The sequence below is a fragment of the Amblyomma americanum genome, chromosome 10 (assembly GCF_052857255.1).
Source record: "Amblyomma americanum isolate KBUSLIRL-KWMA chromosome 10, ASM5285725v1, whole genome shotgun sequence".
NCBI classification, from domain to species: Eukaryota; Metazoa; Arthropoda; class Arachnida; order Ixodida; family Ixodidae; genus Amblyomma; species Amblyomma americanum.
The window spans coordinates 6,493,206-6,508,710 of record NC_135506.1 but is presented as its reverse complement, the minus strand read 5'-3'; the positions used below and the strand labels follow the sequence as shown (position 1 = coordinate 6,508,710).

Below are 15,505 nucleotides of genomic sequence, written 5' to 3'. Positions count from 1 at the left end.
AGTAAGAAGAAATTGTCATCGTCGCATCAATAATTATATAAAAAGTAATCAACTCTTTTTATTCACTGCAGTTAGAGTGCATATTTATATTGAAGATTTAAAGGGCAGTGTCGTTCAAGCACAATTCTATTTTGTGCAATTTTTGTGACGCGCCTGAGTCCTGAGATGTGCGCGTCTCAAATTTCAGCCCGAACCACGTGATTGTGTGTGTATGCGGGACCGCGGCACTGAGCGTGAGGCTCGCTCCTCCGTGGTGTGGAGCAGCCGGTGCGGATGCGGTGCTTCGCCTGGCAAGCTGTAATAATAATTAATAATTGATTTTTGGGGAAAGGAAATGGCGCAGTATCTGTCTCATATATCGTTGGACACCTGAACCGCGCCGTAAGGGAAGGGATAAAGGAGGGAGTGAAAGGATAAAGGAAGAAAGGGGTGCCGTAGTGGAGGGCTCCGGAATAATTTCGACCACCTGGGGATCTTTAACGTGCACTGACATCGCACAGCACACGGGCGCCTTAGCGTTTTTCCTCCATAAAAACGCTGCCGCCGCGGTCGGGTTCGAACCCGGGAGCTGTAGAATGCGGAGTTGCAGACGACGGCGATAACTCTCCGTTCGGGCCAGTGTAACCGAAGAATCACTGCGCCGGCCGTGTCGGGGCGAGCGCTGTTTCTTTCAACGATTGCTTCTAAGAGTGGGTGATAAGACGCGGTGCCGGCTTCGCATGCGGTCTGACATATCGAAACCACACTTCTGGCCAAGAGCGAAGCGCCATGCGCAACGACTGCGTCACGTCACCCTTACACTGTTTTTTAGACCGTTTGTACACTGTCCATAGACTTTTGTCGATAAAGTCTATAAACTGTCTATGGACAAAAACCCTATCGGCAGTACAAATCCTATAGACAGTCTATAGAATCTAAATTAATGGCCGTACACTTTTATTAGATTCTTCCCTATAAATAAAAAGAAATATCTATAGGAAGGAAATAGTCTATAAGAAGTCTATAGACTGTCCATACACCATTTTTATAAAGGCAGGGCATTCATGTCGAGCACCGCGATCTCGCATGCGTAATTACATGGTTTGGGCTACAATTTTAGACGTCCATATGTCAGGACACAGGCGCGTTACTAAAATTGTACGAATTAGAACAGCCTTTGGATGCCACTGCCTCTGAGTTTTCAGCATAAACTTGCACGCTAACTGCGGGAAATAAAAATGGACTTAATGGATCTTAGTTAATTGCTCAGGTGGCGATCGCAATCTTTCACACGGTTGGTGTCCGCATGGCCGCATTACCTAGTTACAATGCTGACTTTTTTTAGCGCTCTTGGTGTTTTAATAATAACTGTTTTTTGGGGGGAAAGGAAATGGCGCAGTATATATCTGTCTCATATATCGTTGGACACCTGAACCGCGCCGTAAGGTAAGGGATAAAGGAGGGAGTGAAAGAAGAAAGGAAGAGAGAGGTGCCGTAGTGGAGGGCTCCCGAATAATTTCGGCCACCTGGGGATCGTTAACCTGCACTGACATCGCACAGCACACGGGCGCCTTAGCGTTTTGCCTCCATAAAAACGCAGCCGCCGCGATCTCTTGGTGTTTTTGTTAAAAATCCGTAAAGCATAATTTGGACGCCCCTGTATTGCTTGCGAATGTACTGGCGCGTGTTCTGCGCACGTTTGTAGTTTAGCCCTCATTACCTTTCCAGATGATTTGACTCGGCTTTACTCAGTGAAATTGCCGCATATTACAGAAACTGTGTACAAAAAGTTGCCCCAAGCTGAACAAATCCCTGACCAGGGAAGGTGAGACTATCATATGGAGACCTAGACAATCTGTCGTCTCAGTAAAATCCACCCTGTGCTATAAAGCAATAAGTGCCCGTTCTGCGCGGAAATCTCCGACACATATCACATGGTATGTCATCAAAACGACGCAATTCCTAGAATTAGCCAACCCACTAAGGAGCACTGGGACGAGTTCGTGGCCAGCTCTCGCCTTGAGGATGAGCGGAACTTTATAGCAAGAACCAGGGCAGCTGCAGCCTCCAGTGGGATCCTCGGCGAATAATTCCACCCGTTGTGACCTACTCCATTCCGACTGTATGCCGGCAAATTATTATCCTCCTCCTCCTTTGTGGTCCCGACAGGGTTCTGGTTAAACGCAAACTAGATCACGACCTAACTTGAGCGCGCTCTCGAAGTATGTAGTGAACCGGTCTTAAGTGCCTTCCCGAACCTTGCAGTTCAGAACGGATCCCGAGCGTTATTAAGCTTGGTACCCCGAGCTGAGCTCCTCTGTTGTGCAGTCGGCCGAAAAATTGTACGGAACACGGCAGCCTCGTCGTCAACGTCTTGGTTGTCTGCCGTGTTGAGGACATACAGTGTGGGACGGACGTCTCTCCCAGACCAAGTTGCAGCAGCAGATTTCCTGAGCTCGTTGCTCCATCTGTCGGCCGCGCGACGATTACGTTTTCCTGCCCTCGGTATCCACGGGGGCACTCTCCGTTTAATTTATTTTCTCGTCCGTATAATTTCGACTTAAATATCCCGTGCTCGAACAATAAAAACGGACTCGTTTTTTTTTTTTTTCCGTTGACCTGACGCACAGCCTGCGACGTATTAGAATGTGCACAGCGTTAGCCGCGGAGTCGAGTGCCTACGTACTGAGCTTTTAAATTTCAAGATGCGTGCGTTGACTTTGAGGAAACTCAGTTTTCTGTTTATTCCGTAAACATGATGTCCTTACGGTGCGTGTTCTGGTTTCTTTTGTCGCGCATGCGCACCACGACAGCTTCCGCGTAGCAGTTTAGTAATAATAATTGGTTTTTTGGGGGAAAGGAAATGGCGCAGTATCTGTCTCATATATCGTTGGACACCTGAACCGCGCCGTATGGGAAGGGATAAGGAAGGGAGTGAAAGAAGAAAGGAAGAAGGAGGTGCCGTAGTGGAGGGCTCCGGAATAATTTCGACCACCTGGGGATCTTTAACGTGCACTGACACCGCATAGCACACGGGCGCCTTAGCGTTTTTCCTCCATAAAAACGCAGCCGCCGTGGTCGGGTTCGAACCCGGGAACTCCGGATCAGTAGTCGAGCGCCCTAACCACTGAGCCACCGCGGCGGGGGCGTAGCAGTTTGCGAAGAAAGATTTTGGAACTCTCCTTTAAAAAAAAAAAGAAAATAAAGAAAGAACGAGCACGGTAGAAAGAACTGGTCCGCATGTGCCGTGACGGATTCCGTAATCTTCGTGCGGCGGCGACTGTGTATGCGAACGTTCCCTGTGACCCGGCCTTGCAGCGACCGCTACAGCGGCGCCCGTGAAGCGGGCAGCAGAGAGAGAGAGAGAGAGAGGGGGGGGGGGAGCGTGTCCGGTGTAAGCATTCGGTGATTGCAGTATACGTCGTGCATGTTGGTAAGTGGCGTCACGTCGAACGGGGCCCATTCTCGAAAGCGCATCGGTTGCGAGGAAAGATAGCGACCGGATCCAGTTCGGCGAAGACGACATTGCACGCCGGTTTCGGTCCCTGCAGCACCGATATAGCTGCCAAGGAGGAAAAAGCAAACGAGAGTGCCGACACGCCTCCTCCGTCGTGTCGACGCAAGACGGCGGCGCCAGCGTCGCGTGGCGGGTAATCCCACCTGCTGGTGTGTGTGTTGGCTGGTGGTTGCGCGAACCGTTGTTGGCCGCTGGCAACGCGTTCTTATTTCCCGCCGTTACGGGGAGGCGATGAGCCGGCATTTCCTCGACGCGGGCGTTGCTCGCGGCATTGTTTACGCGGCTTCCCGGCGCCGCTGGTAATTTCGCCTCTAAGTGTCTTTCCGCCTTGGCAGTATATCCAGGAGTCAAGAAGCCGATTTGTTATCTTTCAAGCGAACAACACCGAGGGTTATTTTTTACAGGCATGTGAAAAACACATTTTCTAAATGTCGCGGTATAATGGTGGCATATTGTAACATGAAACGTCAGGATTTGTCTAGTAAACACCGGAGAGGTGATGTATCATGGGCGCAAATACTCTCGGAGGTTTTCAGAGGTCACTGGCCTTATGGTGCAGTGTAGAGACGTTTTCGTTCTATTCAAGAGACTCAGGGGACAAATTGAAGTCCCTGTATTGACAGAGATCACTCTCAATGAAAACGGAGCTGTTGCGAGCTAGGTGAGGCCAATATTAAAAATACAGGTGGCGCCATCGCCGGCCGATTTGGCAACTAAACTGTGGGGGCGTCGACAGTTGTTTTCTGTGCGGATCCCTGAGCCTACGCTACACTTGCATTCGCTTCGAAACTGCGGCAACCCGTTCTTTTCGGTAAGGGCGGCAAGGGTCTGAATTGACTGGCGGGAAGATTTTTTAAATCTGACTTTCTCTGTGATAAGTGCGTTGTTGGAAAGATCTCAGCATAGCCAGAAAGTGCCCGAGAATCAGTTTTTACTGAGGACACTATTTCGTGGGGGTTTTCCTTAGTGTCTCTTTATGAGGCTCAGGCGAAGCAGTCGCCTAACGGGCCACTGTTAAGCTAATAGACAGTTTGAGCGTATCTGGACAGGCCTGCGGCAAATATGGTAAGGCGTTGTCATTTCTACCGTTGCCAGGCTTGCTATAGCCATATCTGCCGCACGGTAGCAGTTGCCGTAGTTACCGTGTTTATCTTAGTACAGAGGGACTAAAACTGCTAAATATCGCCTTTACGTACGCACCGCGCATCATCGAACACCATCTCTTTCAGTTTCGAAAGTGCATCTTACGCCAGCAGTAAAAAGAAAAAAAACATGATGGTAATAGTGGTTGCGATGTCTGTCTACGTGAAAATGGCAGATGGCATGCTGCTAAGCTTATAGTTTTTCGAGTATTATAATTTAGTGGGTTCGCTGCAGTTTGCATATAAAAGCATTCTGTTTGCGATATGAAAGATGCCGTATTCGCCAGAAGCGATGAAAAGAAAGAAATCACTATTTGAAAAAAAAAATCTGTAAATTCGCTGCCCATACAGTCGTGTGCTTAGCGTCTCAAATGGCTAATCAAGCCAATTGAACAGTATCTGCCCAGGATTCGTTCAGGGCGCCCGCGTAGGTGGCCCAGTGGCTACCTTTTTTCGTGCGCTGAGCCAGAAAACAGCGTTGGTTGGAACCTAGCGGCCACGAGTGTCGCATTACGACGCATGCGAAATGCTTCTTTTAAGGTTACTTCTATCATTTTCCTTTCCCTAGTTCCATAGCGAGCGAACTATGGAGAGGAAAATTATAGATGTGACATCAAGAGACGGGGGACGAACACGCCGACACGTAGTCAAAATCAGGAGGAAAAAATGGGCTTTTTCAGGGCATGTAATGCGAAGGCAAGATAACCGCTGGTCCTCAAGGGTAACGGATCGGATTTCAAGAGAAGGCAAGCATAGCAGGGGGGCGGAAGAAAGTTAAGTGGGCGGATGAGATAAGTTTGCGGGCGTACGGTGGGCGCGGCTGGCACAGGACAGGATTAATTGAAAATACATGGGAGAGACCTCTGTCCTGCAGTGGGTGTACTTAGGTTGTTGATGATGATGACGACGTAGTGAAAGAACACCCCTGTTATATCAGTGCGCATTAAAAAATTGGTCAGGCCTCCGCCTCCTTACAAAATTTTCTTTAGACAGTCTGTAGACTGCCCGTAGACTTCGGTCTATAAAGTCTATACTCTCCATAGACAAGCCCTTGAGATCTTTCACCAAGCAACCCTGCTTCATACATTGCCTGGACGCAGGGACTGTACCATCGTTCTCTACTGGACTGCGTCAAATCAGCTAACCTTTTCCCATTCATTCAATCTCTACTACATCATTCATCACACCTTCACCCATCATTGATGCCCTAGGGCAATAAATTTCGCTTTAAGAAAAGCCCTAGAGCGTCTATAGGCAGTATTAATCCTATAGACAATCTATAGATTTATGGCCATACATATTTAGTAAACTTGTCTGTATACTACGAATGGACAGAAAGAAATGTCTATACGAAGGCAGTAAAGTCTATAAGGAGTCTATAGACTGTCTATAGACCTATTTTGTAAGGGCCGCGCGGCTACTCTTTCTCCCTCTGTCGTCCTTTTCCCTCGTGACGCGGCCCAGGTGTCCACCTCGAGTGAGATAGTTACTGCGTTTTTTTTCTTTCCTTTCCTCGAGATGACGACCCATCTACGCGACTCGTATATAGGCCCCCTTGAAATAGCGACTCCAGGCTTCTGATCGTGATCTGTGGTTCCGATACAGCAGCGCCAAATGGCGAGCTCGGCGCCAGCGCATGACGTCGCCTTCAACGGTCCTACGTGCTACTGATACGAGCGCGCTTTTTCCGACCCTGGCCTTCGCGGGTTGAGTTTTTCCTGCAGCCGGGGAGCTTTGTAATATCCCCAACACCGCCGGTGCTCGCTTTGTTCCACGGCCCCTTCTCTCATGTTTCGTAGAGACGTCGGAAACGTGCCTTGCGTGTCTCTGTAAACGGCTGAGATGTGCTGCTGTTGTTGTTGCGTCCCTGTTTGCGGAACCCGGAGATGCGAAGAGTTTACCCGGAAATTTTTATTGCTGACTGTTTTCAAGCGCCCTCCAGCTAACGCAGCAATTACACCGGCGGGTACTTCGCACTGTCTTTACCAAGTAACCAGGCAATGGGATTCGATTCTCAGCCGTAAAGTGGCGCCTTTACGGCACCCCTAAAGGCCGAAGGGTCTCCAAAGGTGAGGACAAGGGTTCTCCTTACCTTACACATATTCGGATCTCGAGTGGTGCTCACAAGTTTTCACTTACACTGCTAAGAAACAAAATATAGTAACCTGGTTACTTTTTGGAAAAGACGGCTCATTTGAGGAACGAGGTAACAGTAATGTCTCAATCACGTTGAGAGCTGCGGACGTTAATAGCCTCTCGTAGGCGCCTGTAGACCGTTAGCATTGCTTCGAGATTTATTTTTTTTCCTTCGAGAATCTTACATCTACCACTGGGATACCGTGCAGTGTGGAGTCCTCTCGGGAGCCAACGCACGACATGTAAATTTCGCACTGCGTTCCGTCCTTCTCACGTGCCTTATCCTATTGCCCATAATCGAAAAGCAGTAACTGACAAAACTGTATAAAATGTTACTGCCTGTGGACCTTTGACTCTAGCCCTAACTTTGGCGGGCCGGCTAGTTGCAGTCAAACGCATAAGACAAGCGTTGCGGTTGCATCAAGACTAAGAGCCACGGGAAGCAGACCCCAGACATCATCCGGCCATCTATTGCGTCCACTCCAGGAGAAAACACACTTCCTCTGATCTCCAATTAACCGTGTCTTGTGCTAGCCACCCTCTCCCTTAACTGTAAAGCGCGTATAGGAGAGTTGCCGAACTAATATACCAGGGTGGCCACTTGCCTCTTAGTTGAGGGGGTCCCCTAATTGGAATGCGCATATAGGAAGTGACCGGTGCTTTCATGTTTGGGGGTGCCCGTTTTCGTCGCTTCCACAGCGATCTTTCCCAGTCTGCTTGAACCTCGGCTAGTGCAATCTAGCATGACCTCAACTAGCGTTAAGCGTCGGCCCTGTTTTCCAGGATGAGGCGACACCCCGGGACTTGTTCAATTCCATGGTATCACCGAGTCCAACTCTGGCAGTGCACCATGAGATAAAGATTCTTGTTCTTTTTTTTCTAATTCTTGTTCTTCCTCTTCGGACTGTGCAACTGCCCGTCGAAGGGCTCGCGGTGCGGCGGATGTGGCGGACGTTGAAATGGGGCGGCGACGTGCGGGCGCGGATATTGTCGTTCGGAAGGGAAGGAGCGGCAGCGCGCTGCACATGTCGTGACGTCACCGGGCGACTCTGTTCCTGTCGGCAGTGCGGAAGGGAGTGCGATGAGGCAGGAACCACGAGGTGGGCGTATAAAGTGTCGGTGACGTGATGCAAGCAACCGCCGCTTCGCGGACACTACGCTCTTCCTGCACCCCGGTGGGAACACCCCTGTTATAACGTATTCAGTCCGCGCCGGGGAAATGCCAGTAACACTATAGCGTTGTAATTTATGCGTGAAGATATATTCATTTAGTGCGTCAAATGTCAATCATTCAGTCAGTCTTGATACCGATGGCTGAGGGTTAAGGGTAGAAAGCTGCGCATGCAGCTGAACGCTGTTCCCATCTCCCGAAGAGATGCGGCATGGCTACGGCTGGCTACGGCTGGCTACAGTTAACTTAAAGAAAAAGGAGAACATAGATGATATAATACACGCAGTCTCGTCACAATAAACCCACCGGTACAAATGTCTCAGCGGTATCTACAGGTGTGCCCCCTTAGCACGGACCCCTGGCTGCGTAAAGTGGTCTCTGCACCGTTGCTGGCAGGTTGTCGCAACCAGAAGTGGTGGCTTGATGTAGACGAAGGAAAAATATGACTAGCAAATATTTGTGTGTCTTTGACTGTGTTCGTCACCCTCCGCCGTTATTGCTTGAAACGAGCTCTCGCTAGCGCAAGTTCTCTTGCAACGCGTACAGTGACATTTCAGCTTACCCTAACTTTTCGCACTGCATGAAAACCGAATGAAATGCCTAATATGGAACGCGGGGCTTAAACGTTCCGAGACTGCACGCCGGCTGTGAGGAACGCCGCTGTGGGTGGCTCACAGCTCCCACATCTCACAGCCGTTGCGGCTGGGGTTCGAGCCCCCGACCTTTTCGCCTAGGAGCCGGACACAGTATGCACCCAATATGCAAAACGAAATCTCTGCCTGGCTAATTTTCCTTTAGTCCACTGTTTGTCGGATTCTTCGTCGCCCCCTCACGGTTCTTTTTTTTTTCTTTCCTCTTCTTTCTCTCTGCTGCAGACACTGCACGTGCCCCTGTCCATGAAGTACAACTGCCCGAGCCAATCGACGTGGAAGCTGGCCGTGACGTCACTGCTCGCCGTGCTCCGGGTCGGTCTGCCCATCGCCCACAACAACGGTTGGCCTTTCTCCCACTCGCGCCTATCTCCTTGCATATCTTGCCTGAACTGGCGCGAACGAGATCGTGCGTTGCTCGGCTTTCTGCCACGAACGCGTCGGCTCGTGGCCCAAGTTCTCGCGTGGAGGTGGCAAATGCGCCCATTGTTTTGCCCATTTTTGGCAAAACGCACATTGTTGACCCTTCTTTGATTAAGGGCTGAGTGTTGAGCTATCGGTTTCTCTTGTTCGCCCAGAGAAAGGCGAAAATTGCGGCATTTGTTATCATTTTGTGTGTGGCGCTTACTTGCAAGGCGTCTCAAGAAAAATTGGAATGACACTTTAGAATCAGCTTACACGTCGGTAGCTGTGAAGCGCGGACATTTTCGTGGCCATAACCCCGATGATGGTAACTATAATGATGAGAAAGTTGAAAATAAAGTTATTTCGTATCACATGGGAAATCGACTTGGTGGGCTAAATGGCACGCCGTAGTGGAGAACTCGTGACTTATTTCGACTGCGAGCTCTTAGTGCGGCGCTTCTCCGCGCTGGCTCCAACGATTGTCAGGCGCTTTTTAAGTTGAGTTGAAAGTCCTTCGTTAGGCAATCAAGGCGCATGGCCATGAGAGACGGTAACGAGGAGCAATCAGTCTTCAATGACTACACGGTCGTCAGTCACCTCGCATTGCTCTCATCAGACCACTAAAGGAGCCATATCTTGCATGCAAACACCTATAGAATCACTTGCTAGCAGGGAGTTGTAGTTCAAGGGTGCGATCTCGGAACGTCCGGTGGCGAAGCCAAGGCGGTCCAACAGAAGGTGGGACACATCACCGCGCGTTAGCATCGAACAGTCATTTCCTCTGTGTAGCGACGCCAGCGAGCCAGAATAGAGGGCGCTATTTAAGTGATGTGTTTTAATTAACACCGAAAAACTGCTCGTCTGCGAAGACTGCGCGTGGGGAAGAGGATTGGAGCATGGACCTTTGTCAACAGGCTAGCGGACGAGGAAAAGGGGGAGTGAACATCATTATTGTGATATATATATATAGTTAACTCTCGATGATTCCTGCTTGACAGATGCCGAAAATTTATTTAATTTACGTGGCGTTCGAATTAAGGCTAATACACCTGATGCTGACCGGACCAGGGCCTGAGTTCGTGTGAGCCGGAAGTTCGAATTAACAAGATCCGTCTGTAACAAGCAAAGAGAAGAAGCAGCAGCGGAAGCAGAGTTTAGTGGTCCTGTGTTTCTGCGTCCGTAACGGAAAACGTAGCGGACGGAGCGAAGGAAGGCGTGTAAGTCGCACCTGTGTCCCCCATCGGGAACGAGACGTGTTCCAGGGAACACTGCATAGTAACAAGGATGGTGGGTGACTTGGTGAACTTGCTTGGTGTACTAAAAAGAGAGCGATGAAGCCATGCTAAGAACAGCGAGGCACGCAGGCACACAGTTGTGAGTACAGCGCTGTCCCATATGCACCTCGTTTTTTCTTCGTCTGTTTTCACCGCTCTGTTTCTAGTATCCCATGAGCACTCTCGTTGCCTGCATGTGTGCAAGAGTGGGCGTGTTATTGTGCGCAGCCTTAGCTCACACTGCTTATCTTTGCCTGTGTCTGTGTGCGCAGAGGCCTACTTCAAGGACCTTTGGTCGGACCTGGCCACGACGCTGGAGGAGTTCCTCTTCTCGTCCAGGTGAGCAGCGTGTCTCTTCCTGGTTGCACCGTGCGACAAGACTTTGCTCCGTCTTGAGACACGCATTGGTGGACGTACACGGTCGTAAGCTGCTAGAGTGAACTCGGAGGCGCCTTGTGTTCATGTACAATCGCGAACTAACGGTCAGGCGCAGGCGAGCGCGGGGAGGTACCGCGGTTCCCGGGCTTTTTACAGCGAGAGCTGTTACTGCCACGCCCTCCGCAACAGCGTGGCTTCGGCCGGTCTGCGATCACGTGACCTCCTCTTGAGCACAGGCCTAAAAGAAGAAAAACCCCTACCAGGATTCGAACTTGGAATACTCCAATCCGAACTGATGCTTATCACCCGTTGCGCTACGGGCGGCGGCGCACTCCGTTCTTTGACAGCGATAACGGTTACCGTTGACGTACCCCGCTGCAACGGGTGAACTGAGATAGCAGCATCGGCTGTCTGCGCTGGTGACGCTTCGCAATTGTTTCATGGCTTACCTCAAGGCACGAGCGCCTTTCCTCTGTCGAAGTCACAGAGCACGTCCGTCTGCGTAGGGTTTACAGGTAGTTACAAGGAGCTGTTTGCGGATAGTACTTCTCCGAAACCGAATCGAATATGAATAAGCTAGCTTTGCTATCGAGTCGAATACGAATCGAACAGTGAAAAACTTAATCGAAGGCGGATCGAACATTTGAGAGATTATGTTTACTTGTGCCAGTATTCGTACTAAAGGAATTTCCGTGTAAAACACCAAAGCGCTAGCGGCGGCGCTCAGTGTCATGGAATTAAAGGTGTTGTGGCCGAAAGACGCAGTACTGATTTCAGTTGTGGGACACGCCTCACAGAGTCCGTATATTACCTCTATGACCGCCCTGTCATACGCGTAGAGAGATCACCTTTGCTTCTGATGTCGTCTGTGGACAAACGCGCCTCATCTCAGTTCCTGGGATGGACGAGAGTTCGAGTGTCTGATATCGGGCTTGAAGGCAGCACCTTGTGGCGGGAACAGCGCAGCACGAGACAAAGAAGGGAGAGGCGGGACACACCTGTGTGCCACCTCTTCCTTCTTTGTCTCGTGCTGCGCTGTTCCCGCCACAAGATCATGCACCTCCTTGTTGAAGACAGGGTTCGTTAAACCTGGCTGAACCCTGTCGTGTCGCCTTATTTTGAATGAGCATGAATGCCGCGACATGAATCGACAACGTCGCAGCGCTGAGCCCTGCTTCCTGCACAGCACGGATCTCGGCGTCGGAGTGGGCCTTGCTTTTGTAACAGTAGTCGAAAAAAAAAAATTCGATCTTCGTGCTAATTATTCGAAAACTTGGCAGCGAATTCGATTCGGCTTTCGAATAATTTTGTACATGCTCTATTTCATTCGTACAGTTAATCGATTAAAAGGATGTTCAATTAGCTATTCGAAAATTTTGATTATTCTCCTGGCCACGGCGGTCGCATTTCGCTCGAAGCGAAATACTTCCGGCCCGTGTACTGTGTGATGTAAGTACACGAAAGATGGTCTATATTATCCGGAGACGTCCACTACGGCGTTCTTCGAAGCCTGATTCGGTGTGGGATGTTAAAAGTCCATAAACCGAGCCAATTTCGGTTATTCGTACACCCTTAATAATCAGGAGAGGCGTGGTAGCAGTGTTATAGTGAATGAACGCTGCACCGCACCGCGAAGGAAAAGAGTAAGGGAGAGCTGAAAGGGGCAGAGATGTAAGAAATTAATACTAACAGTGTTTGCGCTATCCCTCGCTGAATTTCTTGATGTGCGCGAAAAGCGTAAATGCTGTGAAATCGTTTGCACCTATGCGATAATGTGGACATTCCACTCTCGTGTAACGGTTGCGGAGCTGTGACCTCGCTCAGTTGCGCTTTCCTGTGTTAACTAGCAGGGGACTAACTACGCTGCCTCTTTCACTCGCTTTCTCAATCTCCCCGAGCGACTTAAATGCACTTAACGCTAACGCTACGCTGTGCATTGGCACTTGTGTACTCCGCCTCGGAGTCACTGCACTTGCGAGCGCCATACGTAGAACCGGCGTTTAGCAGTTTTCTCCGTAACGTCAGCGTATACGAATCGGACCTGCCGCTGCGCTCAGCGCTCATGCAGTTATCCACGGCAAAGCCGCGTTCAGTTTAATGACCCTGACATAAAACAAGTACATTGAAAGGCAGGCCGCGGGACCGTGACACGTTGCAGTGGCAGTTTCCAGAGTTGTTGCGTCCTTTCTTCCCAGCGGTGCTGCAGAAAAGTCAACTGCAACGTCACTCAGTTGCGCCGACAACCTGTGGCTATTTATCAACTCTGGTGACATGTTTTCAACCTGATGACGATGCTGATGGTGTTCTGATTTTAATGGCGCGCGCGCAACTGGACCTTCGTGGCTTACGCTTTCAGTCTACTCGGGGCGGGGTCAACGACCCGATTTTTTTTTGTCATTTCGCCTCGTAGTTAGGGCCCTCGGAGAATAAAAGTGTGAGGAGCCCGATCGTTTCATGTTTGGTTGACTTAGGCACTTCGCCCCGGAGAAGCCGACCACCAGGTCAGGCGAAAGGTTGTGACCTTTGGAATACCGGTGGGTGCCCGGCCGCATCGGGGATCGAACCTCGCACCTCCCGCATACGAGGCGGATGCTGCGGCACTGCGTATAGTTCAGCGCTAGCGATCGCAAGGGAAACAGTATAGGTCGATCCCACCGCGAGTTTCTGCAAGCACAGGGCGATGCGGAGCACTTTTTCCGCGAACCAGAAAACGGGCTGCAATGGGTGATTTGGATTGAAATCGAAATCACCCGTTATGTTGTTTTTATATTTTCTGAGAGGTCCAGTAAAAGAGTTCTCATTGGTCGAGGTGGATTTTGTGCTCCTTTCCGGATTCAGAGCTCTGCTCCACTAGGCCTATTTGGTATACGCTCGCCATAAGGTATCTAAGAAACATTGTTCCGCATTTTTTTGAAGTGCAACCGTTCAAGACTTGGGAGGCAAAGTGCGCTATAGAAGCGGCAATCACAACCCTTCTTTACAAAGCACAATGTGCTTAGGCACTCATGTTAATGTTCCCGCGTGCCTAAACACAGCTGTAGGCATCATCTCCACTCACAAACATTAACGCATGCGCAGCGATCGTGGTGGTATCCGTCTCTTGGTGCGAAGATTTCGAGCGGGACTCGCAGCCTCTTGCCTCCAACAAAACTGGGCGTCGTCCGGTTCAGTTTTCTTTGCTTCGCTCCTTCAAAGCTAGGAAATGCGCGTCTTGACTGTGGGTAACTAATACACCTATATGGAGTAAAGAGCGAGTAATTTATTCTCTAGCTCAAAGGGAGAGGAATGCGTCAGAGGTTATCTTACGCACTTTTCACTCATTCTGTTTTAGCCGCCGCGATGGCTGAGTGGTTATGGCGCTCGGCTGCTGGCCCGAAAGACGCGGGTTCGATCCCGGCCGCGGCGGTCAAATCTCAATGGAGGCGAAATTGTAGGGGCCCGTGCACTGTGCGATGTCAGTGCACGTTAAAGAACCCGAGGTGGTCGAAATTTCCGGAGCCCTTCCCTACGGCGTCTCTCATAGCCTGAGTCGCTTTGGGACGTTAAACTCCCATAAACCAAACCAAACTCATTCTGTTTCTTAGAGTGTCTAAAAGGCATGCTACACGGCAGTAGCATGCGGCGATCGACGATCGCCGTTTTGGCGTATAGTTCAGTACGTAGCCTCGGTGTGCTCCAGTGCGACAGCAGTCGTTATCACGGCACTTCATTTTCTTATCGGTCGTGTCGCGTGACGCAACTTCACCCACCCGTGCTTCCGCTCTCCTGTCGCTCGCGGTCGCGACCCGTGACCGCGCCGTCGCATAATGCGTGGCTGCTGGGCGTCTTATCAACGCGCTCCGCGAATCGATGGAATGAAATATTCGGTGCGTGTCGGACACCCATATTCTCTCTTTTTTTTTGTTCTCGTTCTAACTCTGTAATGCTCGTCGTATCGCGCGTGTGATACAAAGTGCAAGAATGTGAACAATTTTCACTGCTGCACGCCAATCGCGAACACGCGATTGTATGAAAGGCCTTTTTTCCACCTTATCTATCGAAGCAAGACCGTAGTGTCAGCTGCTAGAAATGCAGGATGCCTGCTGCGAGATTATTTTGAGGAAGAAGCTTGCGCTGACGGCTCACCAGACTAAACTATTTGTGGCCTTTATGCTGCAGTGCCCTCGGCAACGAAGTCAGCGTTTCGCGCACAGAACGCGTTGGTAGTGCGAAGAGGCGCGCACATTTATTGACGGCGGGGCGAGGCATGCACGTCACTATGAACAGAAAGGATTATAAAGAAAGTAAGCTGGCCGCACTACCTTACGTGACAGTTTACACCCTTTTTACACTCTCTTACAGGCGCGTTCGTATTTAGATTGTGGCGTGCAGAAGCCAGCTGGCGGCCACGTCGTCTGTTCGACGTTCGCTCGGGAGTGTTCGCTCACCTTGAGACGGCGGCTTCTTATTTTTTTTTCCCCCAAAGAAAATCTGATATGTAGTTATCACAGCGACATACCGTATGTGTATAGTATAACATGCAGCAACACGACCCCGGCCGAGCCCGACGCGGAAGTTGCGGGGGCGTCCGTAATTGCAACCGCGGTTGTTGCGGACCTTTGGATAGGCGCCTGTTATCGGCGAGATGTCTACAGCGGGGCGCAACGCACGCAGCTAGGCTACCAGGGGAAACAGGGGGCCACGATGTCAACGAGTGCAGAGCGCACACACACCGCTTTCCTGTGTGCGTCGAGGCAGCGGCGTTCTGCGGAGATAGCCAGTGCGTGGAGGCTGTTCCTTTCTTCGTTTTTTTTTTCTTTCCGGCTCTTGTTGACTTGCAAAGATAGCTGTGTGTCACGTACACAGGGCACAGC

At 50.4% G+C, this 15,505-nt stretch overlaps 1 protein-coding gene across 6 annotated transcripts in view; it reads left to right on the top strand.

Annotated features, from left to right (window-relative positions):
• The window catches only part of mon2 (Mon2 homolog, regulator of endosome-to-Golgi trafficking), a 210,372-nt gene that overhangs the window by 150,872 nt on the left and 43,995 nt on the right, over window positions 1-15,505 (top strand). For all 6 annotated transcript variants that reach the window (XM_077640316.1, XM_077640318.1, XM_077640317.1 and 3 more), the window contains 2 exons: window positions 8,821-8,938; window positions 10,547-10,613. In XM_077640316.1, the coding sequence (XP_077496442.1) occupies window positions 8,821-8,938; window positions 10,547-10,613 (185 nt within the window). The remainder of the gene's footprint in view (window positions 1-8,820; window positions 8,939-10,546; window positions 10,614-15,505) is intronic.